We start from the raw sequence: 12,322 nt of genomic DNA on the forward strand, positions 1-12,322 counted from the left end.
TCCATATTCATATCAATTTTTTGTTTTTGTTTTCAATTTATGCACAGCACTTGCTCTGAAATTTGGGGACTGAGTACACCAAACACGATAGATCAGTGGGATACAACAGGCCTTTACAGCTTCTCTGAACAAACCAGGTGAATATTCTGCCCTCTCTCGCATCATAGAAATCTTGTGGGAGGGATTGGCTTTGGAGGGTCTGTAAGGGGATGCTTTAGCTGTAAAATAGACTAAAATGCTTCCTAGGCCTCTCATGGTGCAGCATTTTTAAAATATTTGCTTGCCAGTGTAGAAATCCAAGTGTTCTCAGCTGATGTTTTGACCAATGAAACTCTAATTCTGGAATATTCCTTTTTCATGCCAGTGCTATTGAAAGAATGGGAAGACTTGTTAAATGCAAGTTCTAATGTCAGTTGGTATTTATATTAACAAAGTTGGGAAACTTAATTATTTAGACCTAATCTTACAAAGTGTTTAAACTGCTTTGTATGCCACAAGCTTTCAGTTAAATCTTGCTAGTTGGCTCAGATACAAGCTACTAAAGAATTGTGTGTAAATTCTTCAGTAGTTAATGGTGGGCAAATTCTAAACAGGGTCTTTATTTTTTCATGTCACATTACTTGATTTGTGTATTGAGGTTTGTCTCCCATCCCATAACAATCATAAACATCTGCATTTGTGTAAGCATATGCAGTCTGTCTTAAAACTAGCAAAACGTTTTCAGCTGGTAGCAAGGCAGATGAAGTCAAGAAGATAAACTGTACGGCCCTTACAAGATGTGCATTCATGCTTTCTGCATTACAGTTATACTGCCATGTGGATCACTTGGGCAGCTGACTGCTTATAGGCTTATTTGCAGTCCTGTGGGAATTCTTATGCTTAAAGCCACAAAGCATCCATGCCACAGCAAAGCCTTGAGGTTTAGCAGTGGAAGGGACTATTAAGTGTGTGATTTTATTTTTTTTTTAAACTACGGTCTTCTGCATTTAAAAAAAGTGTATGAAGCAATCATCCTAAATACTTGGTTGGAGGTAAAGTGGCTTTTAGTGAACTCTAAATTCACTGGCAATAATTTGAGCAGCTCAAAAATAAGTTAAGACACTGCTTGATACCATCATTTTTATCACATTTGAAGCCTTTTAACAAGAGTATAAATGTCACTAGCAGTGTCAATCCACTGAATTCTGAGAATAAATAAAACTACCCCTCCTGTGTGTGTACACTGTTGCTTGAGCGGTTAAGAGACAGCGTGCAGTCTGTAAATACTTCTCAACATCTTTCCCCTATAGATCTCTTGATGGCCGTCTGCAGGTATCTCATCGTAAAGGATTACCGCATGTTATTTACTGTCGTTTGTGGCGCTGGCCAGACCTTCACAGTCACCATGAACTTAAAGCAATTGAAAACTGTGAATATGCTTTTAATCTTAAAAAGGATGAAGTATGTGTAAACCCTTACCACTACCAGAGAGTGGAGACACCAGGTAGGAAGACTGTTTCTGACTTTCTATAGCAGCATCTTTATGTACTTGTTCAGCATAATGTTTTAAATGAAAAACAGAGAAAGATGATGCTTTCTTTTGCCAAAAGTACAATATTTCTAGAGGTACAGCTTTTTAGAATACCATCCCCTGAAAACTTTTAATAGTAAAGTTACTGAAAAATCTTTACAAATGTGTTGAATATCCCTGATAAATGCTTCCAGTACTGCTAGCAGTTTCTGGCTGGCTAAGTACGATCCAGACTGAAAAGGAGAAGAGAGATGACTTACTTCTGCTAACGTGGAATAGTCTTACTCAAGAGGCACCTCAGGAATCTTGTTTTTTTCCAGTAACTAGCAGTACAATTGCAGTATTAGCAGTACTGAGATTCAGAAAATTTCAAAACATCTGAAGAAAGTTAGATGTTCTAGATTTTTTTTTTCCGTTTAGCTCACAGAATTGTGTATTTTGAGGGTCTTAATAATGCTTTGAATTTTGCTTTTCCAGTCTTGCCTCCTGTACTAGTGCCACGGCACACTGAGATTCTAACGGAGCTTCCGCCTCTCGATGACTATACCCATTCCATTCCTGAAAACACTAACTTTCCAGCTGGAATTGAACCACAGAGCAATTACATACCAGGTATTTTGTTAACTCCCATCGTGAACAGTATGCTTAACTTTGTGCCACTGGAACAAAGATGGTAATTTCATCCTCCTAAGTGATGAATTTAATTGAAAGATGCACCAATAAATTAAATCTAGTTGATTTCATGTATTAATTCCAATGGAAGTACCTAAACACTGTTGTTTGCAGAACATGATCCTGTGTAAAACTACATTGCTGTGGTTTCACAAGAGCTTACTTGGTTTCAGTAGCTTATTTAAGATACAGAATGCTAGTGAGTATAAAGTAGACCTTCACCTTATGCTTTAAACCCGTTTTACAAACGTATAGGGGTTGTTGAATGCTGTTTATTGGAGATTGAGTAGTAAACTGCTTCTCCATTTCACCATGTGTAGTATGTGGAGAAAATTTTAAGTTGCAAAACAGTGTCTGTAGTTCACAATTGATCAAGGTCTGCTTTGTGTATTTGTTACTATTGTGTGCATACAGTTTTGTCTTTTTAGTATGAAAGAACAACCTAACAAGATTGAACACTTAAAGAATTCCTCTTCCCCATCTTTGCCTCTTCTGCCCCCCAAGACAAATACCAAGCCTAATCTTCTACACTGCACCCAAAAGCCTGTACCCTTATTGAAACGTGAAATGAGTGACCTTTTTTTCCTGCCCCAACTTCCTGTTTCCTGTCGCTTCAGGAAGCTGCCTGGAGTGTAAAACCAAGCAAAGCTGAAGTTTACTCATAAATCTTTAACACAGCTATGTTACGAACAAGCTGAAAATTCAGATCTGGACTCTTGAAGAATGACTGCCTTGGAACTCAAATACGTGCAATGTACAAATTGTATCTACAGGTCTTAAGCAGGATGTTGCTTCTGTTTTCTTTAAATGTATCCAAGAATTGAAATGGCACCGGAAAAATTTCAATGAATTTGATCTCATCTGTTTAATTTGTGGCACATTTGTTGCCACCTAGGGACAGCAGATCTTTAAAGAGCAATTTAAGGTGCTAGAAGTTGGTGTGGCTTTCTTAACTTAGGTGTCCTGTTTTGACTCGAATCTTAGGGCTTTTGATAGCATTTGCAAACAACTTACTGGAAGGCCACCGTTTGAAAATCCCGTGCTATGGAAATGAGCTAAAGCAGCTCTAGGTAGTTATTTGCAGGAAGTTTGTTCAAGGTGATTGTGGGTATTCACATGATACTCAAATGTTTACGCAGCTAACCACACCTTGCCTCCTTCTCTTTGTCACTGGCAACTTCCTGTTGCATTCATATCATAGCATCTTACTTCATTTGACCTTGCTAACGTAATCTTGAATACTTAGCTAGGTTTTGATAAGTCATGTGTGTCTTGACAGCCTGCTTCAGAGAACCGTTTTCTCTAGTGGTGAGACAGACTAACAGCCGTGCTAGTTTGGCACCACAATACTGTCTCAGTGCTTGGTCTGCAGAGAGGTTGGTTTCACCTACAGCTGGGAAGGTGGCAATTGTGAGGGTGCAGGATGGCCTTTGGGGCTCTGTGTTCCCTTTTAGGTTACAGATTTGCTGAGCTGCATTGTCCAAACTTCTGGCAGCATTCAAGCTCTGCTAAGAGTTTTTAGTGCTGCACTTGGGCATTTATTTCCAGCTGTGGTGGTGCTCCACCTCTGACCCTAGAACAGTATTAATAGTACTAGGTGGAGGAAATCTTCTCTGTTCAGACAGAGACTAGATATGGAAAATAATCCGTGCCAAAGAGCCTAGATTAGCAACTGGAAACAGGAGGTGTGGGTTGGATTGGAAATGGTTATTGACCTTTTACTATGGATGTGAGCTTAACTATAAGGAATGATTTGGAGATGGGTGGAGTCCACTTTATCACAATGAATTGTGTAAAAATGTTCAAAGCAAGTATGATTTTTGTCATCATACTTCTTGCTGGTAAAGGTTTCCCTTAATCTTCCTTTTAAATTCTCACTTGAATTTTGTCACCTCTATATTTAGCACAGTAGTTTTACAGAATAAACCAAAGATACAGTTCTTTCAGTTTATTTTTATTTAATCAACTGACTTAATCTCATTTCCTCTCGCTGACTTCCTTCTGATCTTACTACATTGCTGTAAATCTCAGACATGATATTTGATATAATTTGATACTAATTCTTAAGCAAAAGGCTTTATCTTTAAATTTCTGCTCTTTGGTAATAATGTAATTGAATGTGTTTAATCTCTGAGATGTCTCAGAGACAATTCTAAGGCGATTGTAGAGATAGCTTCGAACACTTTCACTAAAGAAATCCAGGTTTTGCCTTTAATATATAGGAAAAGACATTTGCCCAGTTCAAAGGAAATTATTTCCTGAAAGGCAGTTGGTTAACTCATTATCTGGATTACAAAGTACCTTTTGAATGGAGAAAAGGAACAACCATACTCTCCTGGGTTTTGAAGATATTTCTGTGGAATTAGACACAGTTTCTAGTTATCAGAATGCTTCAGACTTGTTACTGAGTTTAGCTTGGTCTGTGAAACTCCATCTTAAAAGAAAGCTGGTTAAAAGGATAGATGATCGTTTTAATAAAGCTTGGAAGTAATCATAATAATAATAGAGCTTGTGCAGCGTAACTAGTTAGATAGTATAGTTATCATATGAGTGAAGTCAACTGTTGGATATTGAAGAAAAATGGATTTGGGGACTGAACTGAAAAATAACCTTTAAATCTAGCAACTTCTATATGGCGTGGGAAGGTATCTGATCTGATGGTTACACTACATAAAGACAGCTCACTTTTTTCTTTTTTAGAAGTCACCAGATGGTTTTTTTCATTTGTAACTCTACTAAATGTGAAAGCTGTTGATCACAATTGCAAAATTGTTACTCATTGTAGTGAAAGTATCTTACATTAAATGGAACAAACAAGGATTATCTGTTAATTATATAATGTATTTGAGCAATTGACTGGCATACAAGAGATGATATATTTTACATAGACAATAAGGCAGGTAATGGGTTTGAAGTCCTACTGGAAGGAAAAAGGAACAGCAAAATGAAATTCTAATTCAGTATTCAGGTATCATATGGAGCTATTGAAGACTTGAGGACAAAAACCCCAAATACTAAATCTTACAAATTTCTCCAGTCATTGAACCAATAGGTAAATTTTTTTTTTTTTTGACAGAAACACCGCCTCCGGGTTATATCAGTGAAGATGGAGAAACGAGTGACCAGCAGTTGAACCAAAGCATGGATACAGGTAACATTTATTTTTCACTGCTTTCAAGACTTGGGGTTACTAGTTGTCATCCCTCTGCATAGTGGCATGAATTCAGCCTGAACGATGATGGCAGTAGCCCTCTGTCCAACCTGATGTTTTCTGTTTCGAATATCACTTTCAATTTTTTGTGAATAAAATAATTTTTTTGCTAGGGGAATGCTTTGAAAACGTTCTGTGCCATATGAAGTACATTTTGTTTCGCAACAAAAGCGTACAGGTCTAATTAAGTCTTCATCAGAACGCCTTAAAATAGATTTTAATAGTAGACTGGTTTCAATTTACCCCTGACTTTACCTTATGGAAACAGGTTCATTGAAGCAAAATGTCTGTTTGGCCTAAACAAATTACAGAAATGCTGCATTTTGAGAAGCTGTCTCTTAACTCTGACCTTCTCACTTCTGCCATGTTTTAAATTAATTCTTGTATGGCAGGCTCTCTTGAAAGAGTAGTAGAAACATTAAGCATTTGTATGAAAGGGTTTGTAGATAATCTGGTTGGCCTTAGACTTGGACAGAGCACAGTTAATGTGCTGGATAAGAACCTCCTGCTATGTGCTGGCAGACTTGAGTGTGTGTTTGGTTAGCTAATGTTAGCAACCTTTTTCAGTTAATTGGAATCAACTGCGCTAGTTTCTCTAAGAACTGCAATATTTTCCCACTGAGTGACAATAGGTAGCTTAATTAAAAAAGCCTGACATCAACAGTCATTGTAGGGATGTTTCTGTGCAAAGCCTCTCTGTGTTTTGCCTACTAGTGCACAGATTGTGTTGGAGAGTTCATGTTTTTCTGAGTTTTTTCCTTCCTTCTTCCAAGAAAGAATAGTTTCCTCAAATGAGGAAATCCAGCTTGTTCTTTTCTAGAGATAAAGCCTCTCCTTTGATAACAGAGAGGTAATATCTTGATTGTCTTGTCCACTTTTGCTTAGCTTTTTTTTTTTTCACTGAATTTGGGAAGAAGTCAGTACCTTCTCACTGGAGAAGTACATAAAGTTACGTTCACAGAGTGTGCACGAAGCAAGAGCTCTGCCAAATGCAACACAAAGATGTTAATTGAGTCTTTATGAGGAAGGGTAGGTTCCCAGGAGCCTGGAAAATTAAATGTAATCTTAATTCAGAATAAGCATGTGACATGCTGGAAAACTGGTTGTAGGATTTCTGAGGATTCTTATTGCAAAGAATTTTAATGTAAAACTATGTCTAGATAATGGTCATACCTACCTATCCGAAATAACGAGACTCTTTTGCTCTCAAACAATCTGTATTGCTTCAACAGGATCTCCAGCAGAGCTGTCTCCTAGTACTCTCTCCCCAGTTAATCATAGCCTGGGTAAGCTGGCAATACTTTTAATTGTTTCTCTGTGTGTGTGATGGCTCTTCATTATATATATAATTACATTAAAAATTAAAATGTACTTTAAAATAAGAGCTGTGTTAGGAGGAGACTATTGGGTTGGCTTCCTGATGATAAATATAATAGGGCTGGGTTAATAACTTGTTAATAACTACTCTATTTCTGTAACTGTTGAGCTTCTAGCAAAGAGAAAGAATAATACGGTGGTGTGTGCAGGAATAGCATTTATAAAATAAATAGTTTCAAGGATGTTAGCCTATCCATAGTGCTGCCCAGACTTGCTGTCTCCCTTGTATGTGTGTTCTGCTGCTCTTCTCATGTACTGTTTCACCTGTGACCACAACACAATTGCTGCTCCCACATTAGTTGCCCACCTGCTTTGATCAGGTGCCATTGCTGTGTGTCTGTATAAATGCCTCAGGAAGATCAGATTCCCTTGGGTTTGTTTAAGCAATGGTGACAGGATGTGACAGGAAAATGCTGTTCAGAACGCTGAGTAAGTAATTAGGGCAGGTAAAAAGGGGAAGCAGCACAGGAAAAGCTGAAGATGCCCAGGGAAGATACTGAGCTCTAGTAGGGGAGAATAAAAGGAGCTTAGAGCTGCCTTTAGATAAAGAGACAGTATAAGATATATTGTAATACAAGGGAACATCATTTTCATATTAATATCTCTTGCCTTTGTGTGGTTCAATGTTTGATAGTTTAATCTTTTCTTTAACATTGCCAAAATGTTTGCAAGTTGTAGAAAGGCAACAGAACTGTCTCGGCGTCTGGCACGCACAGTGACGTTAGCTTAATCATTTTGAGGAGCAAAATGCAAGTACTGAACTACATGAGCTGTGGTCAGATTAGATCACCTCTTCTTCCCCTCCTCCTTTCCTTGTGTGAAATACTGAATTCTGTTCTGTTTGCTGCAGTATGTAAAAATGACAGCAAGCAAAACGTAAGTTGAGTAGTTTGAGGAGATCACCACTTTTGTTTCTGGAAGAGACAAAATATCAGGGCAGATAGATTTCGTTTCAACCTCAAATTCTGTGTTAAGCCTGTTTTTTAATTTATTTTTTTTTTTTTAGACTTGCAACCAGTTACTTACTCGGAGCCTGCATTTTGGTGTTCAATAGCATATTATGAATTGAATCAAAGAGTGGGAGAAACCTTCCATGCATCACAGCCTTCCCTGACCGTAGATGGCTTTACAGATCCATCAAATTCAGAACGATTTTGTCTAGGTCTTCTTTCCAATGTAAACAGAAATGCTACAGTGGAAATGACAAGGCGACACATAGGTAAAAATCTCTGATCTTTTAACTATTTAATTTCATTTTAACCATTAAATTATCTGGAATGATCCAGGTGGGATGGGCAGATCTGTGTGTTGGGATCCTTTCACCCTTGTGCAGCCAGCCATTGAACTTCTCTCTCGAGGCTGGTTGAGGAGAGCTTGGTCTTTCTCGCTAAGGACAGAAGTGGAAAGACGCAGAGGTCACCGCTTCTGAAATCAGGGAGAAATGTAGCAGCTTCTGCTACCACAGCCAGGTGCAGTTGGGAAGAGATGTGGTGATGGCTGGAGCTCAAAGGAGCTGCCTTTCCTCCATCAGTAGTCACTGAGTCAGTGGCAGCAGCAGACACACAGGCTGAGAGCTGCACAGGAGGAAGCCACTGTTGCTCACGTTCCTGTTCTCTTCCTTCTGGAAAAAGATGATGCACCAAAGCATCCTGAGGAGCAAGTTTTTGGCTTTCAGGCTTCTTGTTGGACCACTCTGCCCTCGGTAGCTTTTATGTTCAGAGTTACTTCTAGTTGAAATTTAAGCTTTAATTACAAAATATGAACACGTTGCTTAGTTTATTCTAATTTATAAAATGCAGCATGGACATTGGTAGTACTTTTTGAATTCTTTTCTGAAATGGGAAAAGCTGCTGTTGAGATAGCACGCTCTTTTGCCACGATCAAGATTTTCTTTGTAATGGTTAGTAACGAATATTGTTTTCTGCAGTGCAGCATCTTGGGTTTTAAGTTCTTCAGTGAACTACTTTTTGATTTTCCTTTTTCCCTAGATTCTTTTATTTAGCAACATTCATGAGACTTTTTTTTTGGTTTTACTTTTAGTAAAAAAGTTCAGCCTCTTTCGTAGAACCTTCTGACTCCCTCTATGCCAAATCTAAATGCTTGTCTAGTAAAATTTTAGATGTGCAGAAACCCAGGCTATGCCTGTGCTGACTGATCAAAATGGTCAGTGATGAGGAAAAGCAAAAATGTAAGGAACTCTCACTTTTTTATGAAGCAGCTTGCATTTTGTTTGAAAAATAGTTTTGAAGAGGAACTATGGCCTTTAAAAAGGAGCTGTTAATTATAAATAGTTTTCTTTGGGAGATCAATTGCACATTACTTAACTTGTGCAAGAAATAACCTGTGCAGATTTTTTTTCCACTCAGGGAGAGAGAACAAAATCACTATTTAGAAGTGAACAATAGGATTTCTAATGGGTATTTTTTTTGTAATAGGGCTAAATGAAGTCCTGTTGTTTTTGTCAAAGTAGGACAGAGAAGGGGGATGCAGTGGGTTGTGAAATAGTGTGGGTGCGTGTAAGCAGAGAGTGTTGAAGTGGTAAACTTGTGTTTTCCTTTTTTGCCATAGTGACCTGTGTCACTTCACATGCAACACTTAATATTAGCACAGGTTTTAGTTGTGTTGAATCTAATCTTTTTATTTCAATTTTGGTATTTCTTTTAAGTGAAAAAGTTACTTGGTAATGAACACTGCTTTCTAGCTTGGATTTGGTTACAAGCCATTACAGGGCTAGAAAATTCTGTCTCTTGACCAAAGATTATTCTGCTTCTCTTTCAAATATTGTGTGTTTGTGGGAGAAAAATGCAAGTTACTTGTGTTCTGCTCCCGCTACAGCTGTTGGCCCAGCCGTGTGGTCCTGTAGATAATTGATTTCTGTTGTAAAGAAAAACCTTGACCTTCTCCGAAACAAAGTACTCCCTTGTTTGTTAATCTGCTTGAGTCATATCATAACTAGAGTTCCTTTGAATTTTGCTACAGGAAGGGGAGTGCGTCTCTATTACATTGGTGGAGAAGTTTTTGCTGAGTGCCTAAGCGATAGCGCGATTTTTGTTCAGAGCCCCAACTGTAATCAAAGATACGGCTGGCATCCTGCAACTGTGTGCAAAATTCCACCAGGTTAGTAGCCTACCAAAGGTCTTGCACAAAAATACCCAGTGGATGTATTCACTGGGTGACATTTGCTTTCCTTTTGATAGTTTCTTCATAGTTTCAGGCTTGTGTGTAGCAAACAAGTATTCATTGATTGTACCCTTTTGGCTTTTTTTTTTTAATTTATAGGATGCAATCTAAAAATCTTTAATAACCAAGAATTTGCTGCTCTTCTGGCTCAATCTGTGAATCAGGGTTTTGAAGCAGTTTATCAGCTTACTAGAATGTGTACCATAAGAATGAGTTTTGTTAAAGGATGGGGAGCTGAATACAGGTAAGAAAAAAACCTTTGCTTTTAAATTTAGAGTTAATTTTTTTTCATTCACTAATACACTATTTCTGTCTGGCTTGAAAGCAATATGTACAGGCTTCTTACCGCTACTGTAGATATACTATATACAAGTTGAACCCATATTCTCCTTTTTCTCCCCCTCAGCTATGGAGCTCCTAAGTCATAAAGACCAGTAAACTGATTTTAGTCTTGCATTGAAGCCAGCTGTTGAGCAAGGAATGTCGTCAAAGTTCCGTTTCCTCGCTCGCTCCTATTGTGGTGAAATCACTGACAACATGTAGAAGTTTCACAATTTGTGCTATGAGATTATTTGCTGTTTGTTCCAGTTATTTTGGTCTCTGTCCTGTTCTATATGGAGTCTAATGCGCTTGTTAGGTTGTGGTGCGGGGTGCAGTTGATGGTACCCGATGGAAAGAATTGGAGTCACTTGGAGTGCATTCCACAGAATAAAACAGCTGGAGAACACACATTTAAGGGATGGCAAACATTTTGGAACTTGTAGTGGAAAAAACTTTGCCAGGAGTAAGATGACTGTGTTTATGTTGTAAAACTGCTAAAAACAGTTTTTTGGGTGGAAAAAATAGTCTTTTATTTGCTTTTGAATAGTTCCAATTGTATTCTCTATTAGCACAGATTAAGCGCTATAGTTGAGGACGGTGCCAGTTTTTAATGTAGTATGGGAATTTGGGAAGAAAAGGAATTGACTTCTAACAGAGCAGTATTAAAGATTTCATGATTTTGGAGAGCTAGAGATGTGGTTTTAAACAAATCCCTTAAACCTCTCTAGAAATTGTCCACTGAAATAATGAAGGCTGACATATCAATACTCTCTTGCAATACATAATGATTTTTGAAAATCCATATCATTTCTGAAGTTAATAATGGCATGTGGGTTCCCCTGTGAATCTGGGGTTTTGATTCTTTTATCTGCTCTTGAAATATATACATGTAAATAGCAGCGACAGTATGTGGGGGGAGGCTTCTCGACTAAATGTAGCCAATTTAGTAAAAGCCTAATTAGATGAAATGAGAAATTTGAGTAATGGAATAAATTGGTGCCTCTTTGTTAGCAAGAGGGACACAAGAAAGAATCTGGCTCAAGTTTAAAGAACTGTTGGATTTGGCTCAGAAGGAGTATGTATACACTTAGGCGTAATTAAATACAACATTCAAATCAGAACAGAAGAAAGACTTAATCAGTCAGATTATATGGAGACAACTTGAAGTGAATGGAGTGTAAGTGCTGGGTTAAAACAGTGGGGAGGCTTTTGGCAAAGTTATTTCTAAGGAGGGAGAATGTTAGTAGTCTATAAACCCTTCAGAGATCATAGGGTTGAAAAAGCCCCAGTGGAAACACTGCCAGAACAGTGCAGAAACTGATTACTGACATAATGCTGAACAGCACCTCTGTTTAAGATGGTGCTAATAAATTATTGATGTGCAAAACTTGTAAGTTATGCTGCAGTTGTGATTAAAGCGAGAAGAGGTTACTTCTGCAAACACAACCTTGAATTTAAATGAATGTAGTCTGAAGCACTGTAAAATCCGTAATACTTGTTAAACCTTCCGTGCTTTGTTACCATGTCAGAAATGTTTCTCATAGAACAGGCTTTGGCAAAGCCAGAGCATTACTTAATAGTAGGCATATGTGCATGAAGGTGCAGGTATGGCAAGGTGGTAGATTTTAGAAGCTTGGTAGACAAAATAGCTTATAGCTTTTTGCTCAGTACATGTTGGCTTGAATTGAGGATGGTAATAGAAGTTCAGATCAGCAGTCGAGTGTTCACATTAGCACGGGAACTATCCACGTCTAGGATCATCTTCTGAAGAAAGTTAAGCAGAGGTAATTAGAGCAAAGAGACTTAGTGATAGGTGAACTGGAAATCCATGGGTAGGAGAGGCTGAGTTTTAGCTTTGAGACAGCTGCGAAGTGATCTTCGCTGCTTTATCAGCTTTTGCCAGCGTAGTGCAAAGCCAGGGCTGTTGAACAGAACGAGTTATAAAATTCTGAGGAAGTGTGTTGTGGAACACGTTGCATGGGAGTTGACAGCGGTGGAATAATGAACTTCCTTCTTTGGGAGAGGATTCAAGACTAAATGGAATTATGTTT

The 12,322-nt window shown here is 38.1% G+C and overlaps 1 protein-coding gene across 7 annotated transcripts in view; it reads left to right on the forward strand.

The window, feature by feature from the left end:
* Positions 1–12,322, forward strand: part of SMAD2 (SMAD family member 2) — a 51,452-nt gene that overhangs the window by 35,809 nt on the left and 3,321 nt on the right. For 5 of the 7 annotated variants that reach the window (XM_068422404.1, XM_068422405.1, XM_068422408.1 and 2 more), the window contains 8 exons: positions 48–137; positions 1,290–1,483; positions 1,988–2,122; positions 5,259–5,333; positions 6,626–6,679; positions 7,777–7,989; positions 9,750–9,887; positions 10,050–10,194. In XM_068422404.1, the coding sequence (XP_068278505.1) occupies positions 48–137; positions 1,290–1,483; positions 1,988–2,122; positions 5,259–5,333; positions 6,626–6,679; positions 7,777–7,989; positions 9,750–9,887; positions 10,050–10,194 (1,044 nt within the window). The remainder of the gene's footprint in view (positions 1–47; positions 138–1,289; positions 1,484–1,987; positions 2,123–5,258; positions 5,334–6,625; positions 6,680–7,776; positions 7,990–9,749; positions 9,888–10,049; positions 10,195–12,322) is intronic. The other 2 variants (XM_068422411.1, XM_068422409.1) reach the window with 2 other exon arrangements.

Source organism: Nyctibius grandis, chromosome Z (genome assembly GCF_013368605.1).
Source record: "Nyctibius grandis isolate bNycGra1 chromosome Z, bNycGra1.pri, whole genome shotgun sequence".
NCBI classification, from domain to species: Eukaryota; Metazoa; Chordata; class Aves; order Nyctibiiformes; family Nyctibiidae; genus Nyctibius; species Nyctibius grandis.